Here is a 21,046-nt window from a genome sequence, read left to right as displayed (position 1 = left end):
CCCACCCCCCTTTTCAATTGTAAATATTTTAAAAAAACATTCAGCTAAGCATTCTGGGGAGATGGGGCACGGGCGGTGCAACTAGAGGGGCGCCCTGTGTACACCTACACACCTCTGGTTGCGCCACGGAACAGGAGGATACTGATTATATTTCTAATTGGAGGATATAATATTGTAGAGAATATTCCACCTAAAAATCTGAAACTGAAACTTGCTGGTAAAACGAATAATTCTAAAATACGAAATAGTTAAAAATGCTTTGACTTTAATATCTAAAGCAAACACATAGCCCAAAGCTCATTCTTTAACGTAATACACAAATGGTTGAAGAAAAGGGTGGAGGAGAAATTGAGTAATTATGGTTAAGTCGTTACTTTTCAGAACTAAAAAGCTGATCTAAATTATTGTCTTTATTATATGTATATTACGCACAAGTAAATAACATGCAAATGTGCTTACCGTATTTTTTAATGTACGATAACATGATGCAATGAAATTACCACGAACAATAGTTAAAAAATCACTAAAAGACATATTGCACGAATTATAATATAACATATTTACTGAACGAACCAAAATGGGGAATAGCAAATTTTTTGCGCTGCTTCGTACGCTCAACCTTGTGAAATTACAGACATGCCGAAGTAACATTCATGGCTCTACAATCCACAATATGAAGAACAATGCTAATGTATGCATTAATTAGCACCATGTGTTTCCAGTGTAAAAGAGTGTGCGCTTTTGAATAGCATATTCAGACACAACAAGGCAATAATTTTTCCTTACAGGTAGGCAGCAAGGAGGATTGCTTGTTTTATTGAGCTGTATAATTTCACCCCTGCTTTTATAGATATAATAAAAAGTTCTTTTTTTTTTTTTTTGGTTTGAGATTTTTCTCTCCATTTGGAGTATTTTTAATCGGTAGAGCTCGGCGCCTTTTTGACTCCGGCGCCGTCGTGCGTCGCACGATCTTGCACATAGGGGCGGCGCGGCCCTGATCATGAATATATAGCAAAATTATATCTATGACATCTCTAAAAATAGTCGATGGCCAAATTTTTGGAATTAAAATTAGAATTTCCTCATTTATAAAGATATTTTTTAATTATTATTTTGATTGTTAATTTTTAGATCTAAAAAAAGGTTTAATCGATTTTTTAAGTTTTTTTTTTATTTTAGTTTTATTTATTTATTTTTTACTTAAGATATAGAAAGAAAAGATAAAATACGTGAAAAATAACAACAATAACAATAATAATAACTACGTAACAAAATTAAGTATCATTACATATCAATAATATTTAAGCAATTAATGTATCTGAATCCCAAAAGGTTTGAATTCTGCAAAGATTTACTTATTTATTTATTTATTTGTTAATATTTACAAATGCGCTGGAATGGAGATTCCAGTAGGAATTTACTTTTACTTGGCTATAACAACCCCAAACTATTTTGCAGACTATTTTGAAACATGTAGTACATAATAAAGCCTCGGTCATTTCATCAAAAACTTCTTTATAAGAGCTAAATGTTCAAAATAGATTTTTGGAACATAATTATGCGAAATATCGATAAGAAGATTCAAACACGAAAGTGCTAGTGGACTTGATGCTTCTTGTATTATAACTCAGACTTTTTCACTGTTATAAAACAATTAAAGGCGTCATATGTACTTTTTTCTCTCTTTTTTTGCTTATTTCAAGATTATTGTGTCAAAAATTATTTAAAATGTTTTAGTCACATGCTTACACCATCTAATTGCTTCCCTATAACAAACTTAAACTTGTTTTTTCTTTTTTTTTTTTAATTTTTATTTTACAGTAATGAAATATACATTTAATAAAAAAAATATTATTTTTTGTCTGGCATTGCTTGGAAAACTTTTAATTTGTTTATTTGCATTTTTAATCATCTTTCAATAGAATCCATATTTAAATATGCATTATTTATATTATACTTTTCATCCTTTTTTTTTAACCGTTGCTGATAAGTCAGATAAAAATGTTACCGTGATTTGTCGAGGCCTACTTAAAAATCTGTCAGTTATACATATTTAAACGTAATTTATTTTGATGAAAAAGCTACTGAAGTCAAATATACTTTTTTTTTCAATGAACTCTACATTTTTAAAATTAAAACTTTCCATGTATATTCATCACTTGAAAAGTTCATAGACGAACCAGTTACAGTGGCGCATCAAGAAATTCCTTGAAGGGAGGTGCTCAGACAAAAAGTAGTCAAATTTGATTTTTGGAAATGTGAGTAGAAGCAGTCATAATTTAATTTTAGAACCCACCAGGGCCGATCCTAGGTGTCGCTCGCCCGTGTGCAAAGAACTAATGTCATAAAAAGGAAAGAAAAGTTTTATAGTAAGAAACTCCTTAGGTACAATTTATATCTTTGAAGAAAGTAATAGATACCAAAATTTACTAGTCGTAAAAACGCATTTTATAGTCTGTCTTCGGTGACATCAGAGAAAGGACAGAGGAGGGGGAATCGGGGGAGGGGGGATTGCTCCCAGAAAATTATCGAAATTGGCGTACGAAAAATAGTTTTAGTAATCTTTGGTTGTATTTGGTTGCAAGGAGAGAAAAGAGTCGGGTATATTCAAGGTGCATGGAGAAATTTTCGAAATTGACGTCAAATATCGCAATTTTAGGAACTTTTTCGAGACTTCAGGGGAAAAGTAATGTTGGAGTTCTCTCCTAAAATTCTTTCAAAATTGAAATCAATTCGAAGCTATTTTTTGTGACCGCAGCTTAGGAAAGATCGGCGCTCTTCCCGAAATTTTCCGAAACTGAAGTTTTAAACAAGCAGTTTTGGGTTATCTTTGTTGACGTTGCTAGAGGGAGGGAGATTCAATCATCTCCTATCGAAAGTTTTCGAAATTGAAGTTTAAAACGCAAATTTAGGCTGTCTTTGGTGACGGTAAGGGATCTGGCGGCTTTCCTCCGGTAATTTCTCGGCACTATTGTTTCAAAAACCCATTTTTGGCTATATTTGAAAACGATAGGAAAAACGTGAAAATATTCCGAACCGAAATATTTTTCGGAACTAAAATCCATTTTAGGCTATTTTTAGGAAGGAAGGGTTTTGGGGCTCCCAAGTGGATATTTCTAAAAGCGCAATTTTATGCTATCTTTGGTGACGTTAACAAAACTGGGAAGCTTCGGCGGATCTTTCGGATATTTTTCGATATTAATATCTGAAAAACACAACTATAGACTTTTGTCCATCTCACTTCGACACGATTGATGGGTATATGCCCTAGCGCCGTAAAAAGTTACATAAGCCAGGCAGTTTCCTCCAGAGTTTTTTAGAAAATCGTATTTTACGCATTGTTTGATAACGATGGGACAAAGAGCGGGCGGGGGTTCAGTGTGCCCTCACGAACTGTTTTTTGAAACTGAAGTCAATTTCAAACTGAGGGAGTGGGATTAGGGGGCTCTCTAAAGACGCTAATTGAGACTATCTTTGGTAGTAATGTTTGGGAATGGATTTCGGGCCCTCCATCGCAAAAATTTCGAAAAAGAAATACGAAAAATGTCATTAAGCAAATTTTGATGACATTAAGAAGGGCTGTCCTCTGAAAACACATTTTGGATTTTAAAGCCAACATTTTCAGGCTATGTTTGATTAAGTTAAGGTGGAAGGGGTGAATCAGAGATTTAATTGGGTCCTTAAGATCGGTGGTTCAAACAGCAAAATTTTTCGAAATTAAAGTCCTAAAAACGCAATTTTAAGCCTTCTTTAGTCTCGTTAAGGAAGTCATGGCATCCTTTTGGATCTTCGTTTTGGAGCTACGTTTAAATTTACTACCCGGGCAAGAGCCCTGATCTGAAACCGGGCAGTTCATTCGTGATTTTAATTCGAAAAAAATGTTCTAAAGGGGGAAAATTACAAAATTTTAGTTCGTCATTGATATATGTTTAACTCTCAGGGGAGTCGCAATTTTCCACTGTCTCTCCACGCATCCGCGATTGTTGAAAACAGAATTTGTTGTTTGAAATGCTTGCGAGAGTATCTAATCAGTATAGGATTTTTTAAATATAATATATAAAATATGTCTTCATTGTTTAGGTCTATAAAAGCTTGGGGGGTAAACATTAGCGGCCGCCCTGGGTCCTGAGTACTCCTTTTAGAAGGCACCCTTTCATGCTTCAGGGGATTTCCCTCATCTCCCCTCCCCTGTATCCATGCCTGATTACCGGTTCTGTCACAAATTTTGCAACCAAATGAAGCATGTGTGTAAAGAGTAGATATTAATGGACAATGAACCAACACAATGTTCCCTAACAATCTATTTTTCTTAAACTATGCTATGCTGTCGGAAATCGGCACTTACTTTGATAATTGAACATTTAAAATTCAGCATATTTATTTGACTTATTATAAGTTATCTTGTGAGAAATTCTTGAGGAATTTTGCTTGATTAAAAGAACTATATGATGAGGCCTGCGGCCGCCCCTTGCTTTGCCGCCCTTATGCGGTGCACACTTGCACACTGCTAGATCGGCCCTGGTAGCTATACACACATAAAACTGATTAAGATGATGAAACCAGCCATTTGAAACACAAGGGAATAACTTAGGTTTTCAATTTTGGAATTTACTCTTGTGTTTCAAAGGAGGTGTCTGGACCGGGCACCACCCCCTTTCCTACGCCGCTGACCAGTTACATTCAAATTGGTTCAATAAATCTAGAAATGTTCAAGAACTTTCTAGTCAGAGATCCTAATGTGGAAACCTGGAATTTCAGAGGCTGCTTGACTGCATTGCGATTAGTCTACATTTGACTTATGATGTATTGTAACAGTGTAAGATACCGTTCTCAGTGTTGACTTCATATATTTTTGTAGGCTGCTTACTCTTGCTTGGCCCAGGCTTTAAGGAGTAGAGATAGTTCAAATGAGAGATTTGCGATTACTTCACGTTTGGCTATGAAGTATTGCGACGGTCTGTGATACTCGATGTTATTGTTAGCAATAAAGCAGTGTTCATTTTGTGCGTACCTGTAATGTAAGGTAAATATTTCACATTATAAAACCTGTTAGTCTTTAAGTCTTTTAAATACTTTTACGCTATTAAAGTAAGTTTGTTTTTCCGATTTCTAACTGTGCCATTTAATATTTTAATGATTCAATAATATCTTCTAATTTTGTGTTCTCAATAAAATTTTAGGGATACCATACTTTAAAATGATGGTCGAAAACTTTGCCATTTCTGTACACTCCTTTTCTTGATTTATCACACCAGTGAGATTCGGAAAGCATGGTGATGCTCATCTTGTAAAGGGAAGGTAAAAAGCGTGGATAATAAGCTGTTAATGTCGGCCGCCTTGCCTAGTGATCAGAGTAGTCTGACTGCGGTGGGGAGGTTCCGGGTTCGAATCCTGCTCGGGAATGGATGTCCTTTCTCTCTCCTGTCCTTTCTTTGAGTGAATGTGTTGTTGTGCTGCGAATGGTTGCCTACACGAGAAACGGGTCCTTATGGCATGTGTGAACTGTGGAAGTCGGACTTCACACCAAATTGCGGTACAGTTGGAGAAAAAAAAAACAGCGCATCCCAAATTGCCAACATAGTTGGCACAAGACAACAACAACATATAAGCTGTTAGTTACCGTCCCATTGATATATGTGAAACAGCTATACCGTACTGGCGGTGTACGCCTGCATATAATGATTGTACATGTAAACTTTTAAAACACTTTTTTTCAATTTAATAAACTTTCCGTTGCATTCAGATTTTTTTTTTTTTTTTTTGAAAAAAAAAAAAAGAACTATTTTTTACCTGAACAGCTTAGTAAGAAACTCCCAGCATGCTAAACGGTATTTAAATGGCTGTCAAAAGTTTTTTAAGGCAGTTAGTTTTTCTACCTACAGCAAAAATTAGAAATTATTCTCTAGTCCTCGACTGTGTAATGTAAAGTTTCTGTCGATAGCGGAAGTAACATCGAGATCAAGTTAGAGATTTACTCGCGTATTATTTCCGCACGCAATTGGCACGTTCCAGAAAGAGTAGCTTTTTTACAACATATAACGGAAGCTCTATCCGTCTGAATGAATGTTCACACAGAATTGGTTCCCAGAAGTTAACCGACTTAATTAAGTACGGAAAATAATGGTTTCGTTAAATGCTATTGTCGAGGTAATTCTTGTGATAAATCAGTGTTTTTTACCCCTTTAAGAATTAAAAAACCACTCTCTAACATCTATTTATATGAAAAAATACAGCAACATTAAATTTTTCTCGAAAGAAATTGAAAAAGAGAAAAAGAAAAAAACTGTATTTTAAATACTTAAACATTTACCACAATCTCACATTCGTCGATTATTATTTTTTTCTTTCTTCTTTCGAAAACTTGCTTCTATTCGATGCAGAAGGATAATTCAGGGGCCAATCATAATTCATTTGAAAATTTATATTAGTATTCCGGAGGCGCAACCGGGGGATATGTTTGCGGCGACTTCCCCTCACTTGGTTATGAAGTCCTAATTCAAATCCTAGTACTTTAAAATACAAACATGCAAAGATTTTTATGGATTAGCACAGCAGGCAGTAGCGTAGTCAGATTTCATTTCGGAGGGGGTCCAATGAAATTTGCATAAGCTCCAAACTGGAGCTTTGTGTATACAAGCAGTAAATGCATGCACGAAAAAAATGGATATTTTCATTTTTGATTTTTTTTTATTTATATGGACCCTCCCTTAAGCTACGCCACTGCCGGCAGAATTTTCTGGTTGCAACGCTACTTATATCTACTCAACGTCAATGGCATTGTAAAAGAGATGCAAAAACTTTCTTTCTGTGTTTCTTTTAAAAATAAAAATAACATTATTAGCACTTAAAAAAATCATTTGTAGTTTCTTTTAAAATATAATAATTACCTTCATAATTGGCATTTATGGTTGTAAAATTCGACTAAAAATGAACTGCGATACAGCAAAGACAGAAATTCTCAATCATCCTAGCTCAAAAACTTTAATATCATTAATATGAAAAGGATAATTACCTAAAGCTTAACAAAGTGTTTAATACTTACTTATAAACGACTCAACTAATACAGCAGTTGTACCTCAGGTTTTACTCCGGCTTTTACTCTTGTTTCCCAATTAGTACTCAATATTATTGGGGTTTCAACCTTTAATGTGAACTTCAATTTAGGACATGCTGGTGTTTCTAGACATTCTTTACTTGAGCCCTCTGACTTTTGGAAAATCAGCAACATATCTTAACTCTGCTAATTTTGCTTGTTCTTTCAAGTTTACCCCATGTACCCAGTAGCAGAATTCCTTTCAGCAGTCTGCAACGTTGATTAAAACCCAAAAAATAGTCGGCAAGATAAAACCGACGTAGATGAATCACAAAATCTAAATCGGCATTGAGATTATATCCTAGAGAGTGAGATACAAATCTTCATTAGCTGAAATGTAAGGTATTTTTTCCTTAAATTTTTCAGGGTTTTTTTCGGCCCTACGTAAGAAATAGTCTTCAGACTTTCTCAAGAATCTGCGACGTACATCACGGCGTCGAGCTGTTTCTGCTACAAGGCCCAAGCATATGCGAGATTTTTCAAGCTCAGACTATGGGTGTACACAGGGGAGAGCTTATTGAGACAGCAACGTCCGTCTCTTCGTGGTCAAGCCGTGCACGCTGTCATCTTGCTATCCATAAGGACACTTTGTGCTCGATCTTTTTAGCCAAATGTAAGTACACGAAATGGTGGGTCGTCTAGGTTACACCCTATACATATCTTCTCCCTAAAAGATGTGTGAACTAACCTTAAACTATAACAATTTCATGTATCTTCATTAGTTTTCCCTGCATCATTTTTTACTTTCTTTTACATAGTAAAGGAAGTATTGCACTCGCGAAAAAAATTTCCCTCTAATTTCAGCCTAATTTTTTATTTTACTTATCTCCGAATGAATGTTGAGTTGTTTTTTCGACCCTACCGCACGTGCATATATGCCTAAGAGCGTATGGACCCCCGAAATATCCATTTTGATCGTCCCCGAGTGAATTAGCACGAGTTTTTTTCGTGACGTCTGTATGTGCGTATGTATGCATGTGTATCGCATAACTCAAAATTGGTATATCGTAGAAAGTTGAATTTTTGTATGTAGACTTCCAGTGGAGTCTAGTTGTGCACCTCACCTCTTGGTTGTAGTATTCGGATGTTCCAAAATGGGTCTTTTAGACCTTTTTGGGGGGAAAATCAGTGTTAATATCAATGCAAACTGAAGTGATGTTACAATTTGGCGAAAATTTGGCTGATATCGCCAAACTTTTGGTCATCAAGTTTTGTCGCCATGTTAGCAACAAATTTGGCAAAAAAAAAAAAAAAAAATTGTCTTTAGAAAGTTATTCATTGATTCACGTTAAAATTGTCGATATTGGGAAAATTAAACTCTCTAAAACGCTTTTTTGCGTTGTGACGAACTAGGGGTGAAAATATTCAAAGTGTTTCCTTGCTTACTCCAAAGCACTATTATCATTAAATTGGTGTAAAAGGAAGTCTTGTGATGCACTACATCAGCTCGTTTTTCTTTGAAATTACTTAAAACGTGAAACTAAAATTCAATTTCAATGCTCTGTCAAACACTTTTAACATTTCTGTTACACAGAAGTTGCAATTATTTAACAACTAACTTCGAAACACCGTGCGTTTACAATATTCACTATTCACAATACCTATAATAGGTGCGATGGTGCCGAGGCAACCAACAACCTACTCTGCGATCTATAGAGTTGACAAGCATATTAAATATTTAACGCACATTCAACAAACATTGGAATGTATTTGGCGTACAGTAATATATCGTGGAATATACCATGGTACTCGTGTTAATAGTTATTATCACGACATCCATTGAATTGCTATAGTTAGATTTAGATAGGTGACAATCAGAAAACACATTCCCAAAAGAAAGATACTGTTAGGGTCAGGTCCCGATTTAGAAAATTTAAGGCAAAGGGCCAGACGCATCTGTAAATCCTCCAGCCCCCTACCCATGAGCCACGAGCAATCGAAGAAAGTGTTGCAGAGTTACAACCGTACTCGGGTACCAATAGGAAATATTAAGCATTAAGGATATAAATAACGAAGTGCAGTAGAACGCCAACTATCCAAATCAATTGGGACAGGACAGGGACGGATTTATGGTCTATTCAAGGGGGTGGCGGTAAACCGTAAAAGCCCCTCCCGCCAGGCCTGTCGGTATTAATTGACTTTTTATTATCATTATCTTGTCTTTTGAACGCTAATTCCGCCTATCGCCTTTACGAATTTATGGCCCCCTTGAACTACCAAAATCGCACCTTTGTGGGCGATCACCCCCATGATTAGGAATCCCTTCTAAATCATGGCAGTCTTACCATACCAGTATAGTGTAGCCCTGGAAGAAAGAGGTGAAAAGACACATATACAAATATAAAAATCATTCAGTTCAAAAAAGAAAAAGAAAAAAAAAAGAGGGTGGAAACGAGCTTAGGTTCAAATTAAAAAGTGGGTAACGCTGCCCATCCTTGACTATCTCAGTCAAAGTAAATTGTTTGACGATTTTCGCAAAGGGAAAAGCGCGTATAGACCGAATCATTACTTTTACGAATCGCAGTACGTTTCCATCTTATTTTCTTTTTTTTCCCTCCAGAAATTCTGAACGCGATTCGGATGATAGTAGTTTGTATAATTGAAGTTCAACTGTACTAGATAGTAATAAACAGTTGTTTTGATATTAAAAATTGCATTTCTCCACACCCTATAGATTGCCATTGATTTAAACACAGTAGACCCTTGTTTTACGCGGGTTTATTTTACGCGGTTTTGATTATACGCGGTTCAAGATTTGACACCTTTATTTCATTTTACGCGGATGAGTTTTTGTTTTACGCGGATGCGGCAATGCAAAAAGATGTACACGGAAGAAACTGCATTTTGGCTTGCTAATAATCGAAGTTTGGGTCACTGGTGATATTTTATGCGATAGGTTCCAGATCTGTTTCCAGAAGTAAAGTTATTAAACTCACACAATTCAGAAGTCACTGGGAGAAGAACATTTAGGAGTGACAAAGGGGGACGAAACCAACGAGGATATCGGCATCGATGACACACAACCAAAAACGTTCACATAGAAAATTTTGAGCCAATCCTTGACAATAACAAATGATCTTTCTGATTTGTTAATGAAGGAAGATTCTATCATGGAAATAAAGCAAGTGATCATGGGCGCGTTAATGCTCTGCAAAGAACTACAGAGAAAAAATCTTAATGACTGCCGAAAGACTATCGTAGCCAGCTTCTTTTTATAAACACTAAATTAATTTATGGTTTTTTCTCCATGCATGTTGTTCATATACTATATTGATATAAAGTCCAAATTAAACATATAAAATTAGTCATCACTAGAATGAACTATGGAACCTTTATCTAAGGAACATAACCCATATTTTAACACTACTATTAAGTCTTAATTTATGCGGCATTTCCGTGGAATGTAACCCCGCGAAAAACGAGGATCTACCAGGTGCGGATACAGAAATAACTTTTGGAGGGGGCCCGGAAATTGGAAAGCATCCTCTCCCCCCCCCCCCAAAAAAAAAAACTCATACCAAAGTTTTCATGACTTAAATTTTTAATGTTTTTATTGATGTATTTATTATTATTATTTTTTAGAATCATTTAAACAAGTATTATGCACCAATAACTAAAATATGCTTTGAATCTGAACGTAAAATATCTGACATTTCAAGCGAATTAAATACTAAACCCAATAGAATGTTACCGAGATGCTATAAAAGGAACTGTTTTAATTAAGAATATAGTCATAATGGTTATAACACGAGTGCAAGGTTATTAAATAAACCTATACACCTAATTTGAGTTTTTATAAATTAATTTATATTTTAAATATAAAATAGTATGTTTTTAAGAAAATCATAACTTCGTAATAACACATAAGTTTGATTTAAGAATTTAGAAACTATTTCTTTGCGAATTTTATAGCCGTTACTGATTTGGTTTTAAATCCTTGATACAGTTGATGTGACATTTTGGTACTACATGCCGGTTCCATAAATGTGATGGTTTTGCAAAGACATTGCCACGTGATTTCTTTTATTTTGCAGTTTTTATAAGCTGAAAAAGAAATATATTATTTCTCAAATAGCTTCCTGGATCGAAATGACTCTTTTAGGCACGTCTACACATTTTTTGAAAACTGTTAATTTTGATTCCATCAAAGAAGAATTAATGGACAAATCACGATATTACGTTCCCTCGAATTCGAAACCAGAGAGTTCAATGTAATCTACAGCTCTGGCGTCTGACTCCAGTTAGCAAACAAAAATGCTTTTATTCAAAATATGCTGTGTGTGTTTCAAGTTTTTTTTAAATAACTGTAAAGAAAAAAATGTTATAGAAAAGTCAACTAAAAATAATAAATGAAATAGTTATATTAATTCATCCTTTGAGGGGGGGGGACAGGCCCCCTGCCTCCCCTAGAATCCGTTACTGGGGCCGTAGTAAAAAAATGAAACTCATATTTTGTTACAATTTTCTACACGGTCTAAAATTCTAAAGGGTTCACCAAGCTATAGATACTACATAGGATAGGCCTAATTTTAAATCAGGCTCTAATTTGGGTGTCTAAATAAGATTCTCAACGTGTAACACGACTTTTTTTTATTAAATATATTTTAACTGATTGATTGTTTGGATGAATATATTTACGCATTTTTTGTTTCAGTTTTTAAAATAAAAAAAAATATATTTAATTTTTAAAAAAGATGTTCATGTACTTTTTGGGCCATGTTCCGTATACGTGCTAATGCAGAAAACCATACATCTAAAAATTTAAGTGTTCTAAAAAGTTAATGCCCCCTTCCAGGGAAATTGTTTATTTTGTCAAGATATTTCAAATTCCCTGGACTGATCAACTAACAGACAGCAATAACGTTTGTTTTTGGATATATGCATAATTATCACACAATTGAAAGTACTTAGAAAGTAGGATAGTAATATCAATTGAATACATCAATTCAAAAATTCAAAACAAATTGAAAATAAGTCACACGATATCAATCGGTCAAAACAAAAAAAAGAGCCCAAAAATCTCACAAAGGAAATAGTTAAGTGTATTCGTTTTTATATTTAGTATTTTTTTTTTTTTCATCTACAATATTCAACACATTCTAACTTTTTCTTTCCCAACAATTTTTTTTTCCGTACATGTGCCAATGCAGAAAACGATATGTCCTAAAATTGGAGTGTTCTGAGGGAGCGCTCACAATCCCAGAAAATTCTTCTTTGCTTTCTTAGATTTTTGAATTTCTCTCCACTGGTCTACTAAAGAGCATCACTATCATTTCTTTCTAGATGTAATTGTCGAAAAATTAAAAATATTTATTAGTTGAGATTGAAGAGAAATTTAATACATCAAGTCGAAAATTTAAAATAAGATTAAAAACAATGAGATATCAATCAGTCCAAGTGCCCAAACAAAACAATCAAAACGAAAAAAAAAAACAAATTTATTATTATTATTAATTTATTTATTTTCCATTTCAATTTTTTACATGTTCTTAACTTTTTCCTTTCCTTCGTTTCTCATACATTTTTTTTTTTTTTTTTTTTTGAAGATAATTACAGAACTCATCTGTTCAACGTCGCGAACCGTTTTCCTCATTTGTTTTTCAATTTCCTTACATTTTGCTCTTTTATATCACCGGGCGGAAACTCCTATGAGTCATTTCAGAAAATAAGAAAACCATGCGCGGAATGAAATAAGTCCTCCCTACAGTGACGCAAAAGTGGCAAAAATAGTTCTGTCAATAACTCCGGAATCTGTCTGGTTTTCACAATATATTGTTATAGTTCGAATCAAAATGAGTTTACTCTTTGTTTTTTCCCCCCTGCAACTTTCTTTCCATAATTTTTTACAAATAATCAGTGTGTGTGGGGGGGGGGATATATTTTACATAGTGTAGCAACTAGAAAATAGTTGTAATGGGGGGGGGGGGGACACACATTGAGAAAATAAATTCTCATCTGACAAAGCTCGGGGGTTCTCCCCTGGAAAAATTTTGGAGCCTGGAAACCAATGGAACTTGTAGTTTCAAAAACACTATTTTAGACTTTCTTTGGTGATGTTAGGGAGAAAAAAGGTACTGGTGGCTCAGCAGAAATTTGTAGAGATTGAAGCCGTAAAAACAGGATTATAGGCAATATTTATTATATCCATACATTTATAGCACCACCACATCTTTAGTAGTTTTAAGGGGGAGGGGGGAATCCGGCGTCTCTATAACCAGAAATTTTTCGAATTTATAATCTTAAAATGCATTCTTGCCGATCTTTGGAAATACAGTTACAGTTTTGTTTTCATTTAACTTTGGCAATGTTATTGTTGGGGGTGAAGAGATCGGGCACACTCCCCCGCTGTTTTTCGAAATTGAAATTTAAAAAAACGCAATTATAAGATATTTATGTAAGGGGGGAGGGGGATCGGAAGTTTCTTCAAAATTGCTGCTGTAATAACGTAGTTTTACACGGGTTTTGGTGATGTTAGACGGCGAGATCCTCCCCTACCCCCTACCCCCAGAAATTTCCGAAATCGAAATCTTAAAAACGCGATTGCAGGTCATCTTTGGTAATGTTAGGGGGAGGCGGGGGACCAGCAATTTTTAGACATTGAAACTCCAAAAACATAATTTTAGTAGACTTTAGTGCTTTCGGGAGTTCCCTGATTTTTTTCAAAATTCAAGACCTTAGATTGAAAGTTAAGAAGAACTTGAATGATGTTGCCGTGAGAGAGGGGAGGACGTTAACGGGAAAATTTTTTGCGGTTAACTTTTAAAACAGTTTATAGACGATATTTGGTATTGTTAGTAAGAGGAGCTTGGGATCACCCTCCTGCGATAATTTTGAATTCCAGTAGATGATGTTTGATGGTGTGATCAGAGGGTTTTCGGTACGGAAACCCTATAAATGAAATTTTAAGACGAATTTTGCTGATATTAGGAATTAGGAGAAAAGCGGGGGGGGGGATTACTTCTGGAAAGTTTCCAAATCTATGATCTGAAAACGAAGTTTTAGTCGATCTTTAATGACGGGGAGTGGGTGTTTCTCGAGGGTTTCAATAGGGGCTCTTTACTGAAAACTTTTCAAAATTGAAGTCCTGAATAGGTAATTGTAGGCTAATTTTGATGACGATAAGTGATAGTTTTTTTTTTACTCCAAAACCATTTGAATGCTTTGGGTTTTACATAATTTTTCAGAGCCCAGCCTGACATTTGTGTTTGTGATTGCGCCATTGAAATTTTTAGGGAAGTGGGTGTTTTGAGGGGTATTTTTCTCTTTATTTGGGGGGGGGGGGGCTCTTGCAGTTGAGGGGTCTTTACGATATTTAGGGAGGGGGTGCGCCTTTGCTTTTAGGGGGGAGCACCCCTGGAATTGTTGTGATACTTTTCAGTAATATCTTAGAATTTTTTTTGTTTTTTTACTTTATTTTAAATATCATGCCCATGAATCTCTTGATAAAGTTTTGGTCACTTTCGTTTTTACATCAAACATTTAGAACTATTGTCATGGCTATTCATTACTTTTTTCTCCCTCATTGTATTTTAACATTTTTTCCCAATTAAAAGCTATTGCGGTGCCCATGAACATTTCTCTCTTAACTATGATTTTCATGAAGATATTTTTACAAAAAAAAAAAAAAAAGTCAAAATGCAACCTGTATCTATAAAGCCATCATGTTTATCTTTCAATCAATTTTTCATTAAACTGGGGTTTGTCATAGGTTAAATATTTATTTATATTTTTTACTAAAAGAAATATTTGAAATCTACACTTCAGCACATTCAGTTATAGGTCTTGGATGTTTTGAAATAATATACAAAAATTCCCCTTTCTTTCAAAATTTTGCAGAAAATACTTTTTGCCACTTTTATTCCATTTGTTCATTTATTATTACCATCTCAAATTTTTTTAAAACTGCAAAGGTTATCTTTTGTTTTTAATTCCTAAAAAGAATCCACGATCTCGTATCTGGAACTCAAAGGCATAGGGGGAAAGCCATATGGTAATCCAAATATGCTAACAGGTAGGCAGAGATTGGTGTGAAGGGAAGAAAAAAAGGAAAAAGATAAAAGTTGCTGTTCAAGAAAACTTGTCCCCCCCCCCCCTCTAATAGCCATATCAACTGTTCCTGTAATAGTTTTCTGAGCATGACGATATTAATGAATGAAAGAGTTGCTAAAATCGTCAAATTTTTACTTCAATTAATTTGAAACACAGAAACTACTAAAAACTGATCGATGCGTTTTGATTGGAAATGAAAAACTATCAAGTTTGTATGAGGTAATACAGTTGGGGGAATGATCAGCAAACAATTTAAAGCAGAGATCCTTGATGAAAAGATCATATATCGTTTATTGAGTTGGCATTACAGAGGTTGTAATTCTCGATAGCACTTCTACCTTGCAGAGCATATCATACATGTGCTAATTCAAGTTCTGTATGTGGGAAGTAAAGGGCACTGTACTCATTTATTTCAAAATTGGGATGTAAGCACCATTTTACTCAACTTTTTATGCTTATTCAGAGGAATAAATCAAAGATTTTACTAACTACAACAAAATCCTGAAGTCTAATTTTCCCTTTACAGGATGATTTACTATCACCAGTAAGATGTGTAGTTACTCAAAAGCTCTCTGTGTCTCATAGCGAATTGGTTTATAAATATTTTCCCTTTTCATATTGATTAGGAGGTTCTTCCTTAACATTGAAGATGAAATCTATTAGTTAAGAAACTCCTTTGAAGAAAATTACCTAAAAAAGGACCAGACACTAAAATCATATTTGAAAGCAACACCATTGGTACAGATCATTTATTTTATATATGCCATTACAATTTTTATTTGTAAAAATATCATAGTTAGTGGGTCGGTAATTTGTTTCTTCAAAGCTGGTGATCCGCACAGCTAAACACATGCATTACAGAACACTCTTGTTTGAATAGTAAACTTGCAAACCTGAAGAAATGATGAGTGAAATCAAGTTTTTCCTCTTGAAAAATTCTTATGTACATAATACTATACAGATGTGCCATTACAGTAGGGGAGACTGGGGATACTTTAGTTTTCAATTTTTTTCTCTGCTGCAAATTATAATTTTTTTTTTTTTAAGTACATGAGCAAAAGTAATTTTTGCCTCTATCTGACAGTATTTTTTTTTAGTTGAAACTAAACAGATAGTTTAGGTAAAGTAATTTTTTAAAATAATTTCATAAAAGGATCATGCATTCCTAAATCAAGGGATACATGATCCCTTGGATATTTACATATACTTTTCATTAGATCAGCAATTTACTTATGTATTTTAGTTTTCTAGATACTGCTTCTAAAAAAACCGCTATTTTAAATTTTCTTTAATAGATTCTAATAATGTGAACACAAAACAACATTGTTTAAAATTCCACAAGGACATTTGTAAAAAAAATGTATACAACTTGAATGAACTTATGATGCTTTTGATCAGTAAATTATTCTCCATTACATTTTTGAGCAATATATATTTTACAAATAAAATTTAAAAAAAATTTTAAGTAGTGTAGTGAAGCTAAAATTACAGCAAATAAAAAAAATACGATGACTAGCATAAAAATCAACTTATTTGCTTCTTGTCTTGCAATAATAAAATTAAGAGTTTTATCAATTGAATTAATTTTAAAAAAGAGGGAAGAATAATGTAAGTATTGGAGTACTTATAAAAAAGAAAAGAAAGCCTAGCATATGTTTTCAAAACCTGAAAAGTCAAATGCAAACTATTCGTTTATTGTAGTTCTTAAAGTTCTGCTCAACCCAACCCGATGCGTGAAACTTAACACATTTTGTCAATTTTTCAGGAAAAATATATCGATTAAGCATATTACTTTTCGCTTTAGAAAATTTATTTCAAACTCTAGAAATCCAACTTTGCATTCTATCCGCTAATGGGCCTACATAATAGGCAACTCACTTTTTTGTTGTGACTCTAACTATAGCAAAATAATTTTTTTCATTCAAACAAGGATTTGACATCTTTTTTAACTTGTTCAAGTGCATTTGGCTGATCAGAACAGAATTCATCAGTAGGTTAGTTTATGTTTAGTTGTTTGATGTTATGTGGGTTACAAGTGCTATCTAAGATTTTAATTGTTTAGCATACTTACTGCATTAATTGCTTTAATTTATCACTCATACTATGATAAATTTTATTATGTTAACATAGTTTTGAACGTTTAAAGTTAATGTCAACTAAGTAAACAACAGTTATATTGTTTTCATTGTGTTTATGGATACTAGATCCCTGGGATCATATATCCCTCCAAACGAAGGGATCAAGTATCCCTTATATGCGATTTTTACAAACATAATTGTTTTATTATTAACAATACGTGGCAATTAACTAAAAACATGTCTCAGTTATTAAAGACTGTCTGTACTTTAACATTACACTTGGATATATTTTTTAAGTTGTATATAACGGATAATGTTAACTTCAGAATGCTTTAAGAAAAAAAAGTTTCCCTTGACACATTCAGTCAATCATTTCTTGAGCTAAAACAAAATGGCTGAAAAAAACAAAGTGTATCCAGTTTTTATGTACAAGTATACCTTTAACATAATCGTCAGGTTTCAAATCGCTACTTTATGATTTTGGTACATTTTTGGTTGTGGGATCATGTATCCCTAGGGATCAAGTATCCCCCAGTCTCCCCTACATAACCCACTGAAAATGAACAGTAGTTCAACTAAAGCTTGAGCTTAGGTGTTTAAGTTGTACATAATTAGCAAAAGTTATCGCTCGGGCTCATCAGATGCCACATGCCAAATATCACCTAATGCATGCAACTTTGTCAAATGCTTGTCAGAAGTTCATGCACTGAATTGGTGTTATTTCGTGCAGTGTGCTAGCTTATCAGTCATGATTTGTACCTGCTTTAGAAGGGAATGGCAATAGGAAACCTTTTCCCCATACCATGTAGTTTCGTTTTGACACTTGACTTGATGGTAAATGAAAATGAGAAATTTTTTTTACAATTCATTACTGATCCATACATTCTGCTTCACTGGTATTTATAATACTACCCTAGAAATAATATATTTCAACCATTTAACAAAGTTTTTCGCCCTCAAGGGCTCTTGCGCCACAAAAATCAAAACCAAAGATTTTTCAAACCACTTTTGACAACTTTTGTCATTTCCTACTTTGTTTGAAATTTGATGTTAGTAGTCACCTGTGTTATTGCTTTGCTTTTTGTTTTACTTGTAAATATTTAAGACTTCAGTAGTTCAATTTGTCCATTAACCAATTTTTTAAAAAATCAATAGCACTATACTTAATAAGGGACTTTAAAACATAGAAGGCAGTGGGAGGGGGATCATGTCCTAGGTTTGCTCTAATGTGTTCTTTAAGTTATTAATATTTAAATAATTTATTTATTTGACTATCATGACTTTTATTTCATTCATTTTATTATTATTTTTATTACTATTATTATTATTTTAATCTTAAAACACTGAAAGACTGAGAGATACTCTATATGTAACAAATCATTTTAGAAAAATAATCAATATTTTTGCTATTCTTCTGTTAAAAGAAAGAAAACATCATTCAAGAGTATGGAGAAAAAAACCACGACACATAAATTAATTTTTCATTTATTGGTCAATCTAGAAGTCTAGCTGATTAATCTGTAATGCATAAAGTTTGGCAAAATAATATTTAAATAACGCTCATGCGAAATATACAGTTACAAGCGATGCTTTAAATGTGTAGCAGCATTAACAGATATCTACTGATGGTGCCCAAGATATATACAGTGAAAACAGAAATTTAAGGTAGAGGTTCCCTTTCAGGGATGATGGGAGTACTAGCAGATGACGAAACTCCTCGCCTGTCCATAGCAACTCTTCTATCAGCAGCACTCACTTCGTCTTCAAAATTATATAGACTGGTGCTTCTTGGTGTTCCCATGCGAGACTGAAATTTACAAACATAAAACTTAACAAATATTCAAGAATAACAACAATATTCTAACTAAGACTACAAAGCTTCTAAAAAAAAAGAAATAAATCAATACTTTTGTATTGAAAATAAATGCAAAAAACATTTAAGCACAAAAAATGCAAAATGTAAATTATTACTTACACAAGCTTCAAATATAATTAATGAGAGACTAAACAATTTAGGTCTAAATGAAAATTTTTTTTAACAATTTACTTAAATTTAAATCAAAGGAAAGGTTGGAATTTTATAAGTTGCAGAACTGCTTGACTTGTTAACTACAGTGTTTGCACCTTATGTTCTTTCAATTGAGTTTTCAGAGCATATGTAATACTTTTTTCATTATATTTGACCTCCTCCCTTCTTTGTCAAAGTGGAACATTTCACTTTACCCTCTTCTCTCTCCTTGACATAACATAATATACATTTCATACATAAACATATTGTTATGAAACAAATGTCTGATCTCAAATTTATAAACCCATTCCCCCTTAAAGCTTGACACAATTTGCATATGACCCTTTACCCAATTTAAACAAGACAGGCATTCCATTTAGATCAATTGCTTTGAATATTAATATGGGATAAAAGAAGTGCCATTGAGATGAATGGGACTAATGTATTTTCAAAAATCATTGATTTTTTTCCCTTGAATATAATTTTAATATACAGATTTTATGGTATTTTTAACTGCCTTTTATTTGTGTCTTAGGTTTAATTTATTATCCTAATTAAAATCTCTTTCATTTTTTATTATTATGTGCATTATTTAAGAAATGTTATCATTTTTACTTTGCTTCAGTTTTGTACATCATTATTGAAAAGTGTGTTTTGTAGGTATTCATTCTTTTAAAATCTTCTCCTAAAAGCGAGTATATTCTTGGATCTCAATATCAGCATCAAATTGTTTTATTTTCTTTTCCCATTTTGTGTTAATTTCTCATAATTTTATTTGGCTTTTGATTTCTACGGGGTCCAATTACTCAATATATTTTTACCTGACTAAATAATGTGATCAATTCGATTCTTCCACTTAGTTCAATTTTTATTAACATTTCTTCCTTATATCAGTTTGCGCTTCCTATTGGTTCTTTTCAGTTGAACATCCAATAATGTTATTTGTTATTGGTTAGCAATTTTTTTTTTAAATTTAATCTGTTTTCTGATCCAGCTTTTTGCTTTTATGAGATGTTCTTTCCTCTAAACGCTCACATATTTTAAACAGAAAAAGGAATTGCTTGTTACTCCAAAACATAACACAATATATATATATATATATATATATATATATATATATATATATATATATATATATATATATATATATATATATATACATAAATATTTTACTTACCTTAACATTTGTGTATGCTGATCCCATTCTTTCTTCAAAAGAACGAAATGTGGATGAATTCCTGGTTAAAAAAATTAATAAATTAGAAAGCAACGTCATATTTTTGAAGTGCAATAAGTTAAAGTATATGAAAGAACTTACTTCACTTCCCCAAGTTTTTTTGTCATGCTTGCACCCAATGTTCCAAGAACTGAAGTGGTTTTCTCAGTTGCAGTTTTCAGTGTCTGGCTAGTTCTCTGGTAACTAAAAATGAGATAAATTTGTGGCACATATATTTGACTTTCATTATTAAAGAAGTAATATCAGGCTGTCAAAAATGATTCACTAAATTTCAAAATTACCACTCATTTAGAAAAACAAGACCTATAAAAAGAGGGTGATTAATTTAAAAGCACAAACATGCATCAAGTTTTAGCAGCATGCAACGTTATACAGCCGAAAATGCAATAGAAACCACTCATCTAATCTTATGAAGAAAAATTGCGACTGGATGCTGTCTACAAAAGAGAATAAAAATTTAGGCAAAAAAAAACTTAAAGAGAAAAAAAAATTACTTTTTTGAATGCCAAAAAAGAAAGGATTCAAAAGAACTTATGAAGACACGACACTACAGTTTGCTGATTAAAGTACAATGATAAAAA

General features: G+C 33.3%; 1 protein-coding gene across 3 annotated transcripts in view; it reads right to left on the bottom strand.

Annotated features, from left to right (window-relative positions):
* Positions 1 to 18,689: 18,689 nt before the first annotated feature.
* The window catches only part of LOC129231240 (tumor protein D54-like), a 77,757-nt gene continuing 75,400 nt past the window's right edge, over positions 18,690 to 21,046 (bottom strand). For all 3 annotated transcript variants that reach the window (XM_054865515.1, XM_054865513.1, XM_054865514.1), the window contains 3 exons: positions 20,547 to 20,648; positions 20,406 to 20,466; positions 18,690 to 19,027 (listed from right to left, as the gene is read on the bottom strand). In XM_054865515.1, coding sequence (XP_054721490.1) covers positions 18,881 to 19,027; positions 20,406 to 20,466; positions 20,547 to 20,648 — 310 coding nt within the window. In that variant the 3' untranslated portion in view covers positions 18,690 to 18,880. The remainder of the gene's footprint in view (positions 19,028 to 20,405; positions 20,467 to 20,546; positions 20,649 to 21,046) is intronic.

The sequence above is a fragment of the Uloborus diversus genome, chromosome 10 (assembly GCF_026930045.1).
Source record: "Uloborus diversus isolate 005 chromosome 10, Udiv.v.3.1, whole genome shotgun sequence".
In the NCBI taxonomy this organism is placed as follows: domain Eukaryota; kingdom Metazoa; phylum Arthropoda; class Arachnida; order Araneae; family Uloboridae; genus Uloborus; species Uloborus diversus.
The sequence above is the reverse complement of the archived record's forward strand: the minus strand, read 5'-3'. Positions and strand labels throughout refer to the sequence as shown.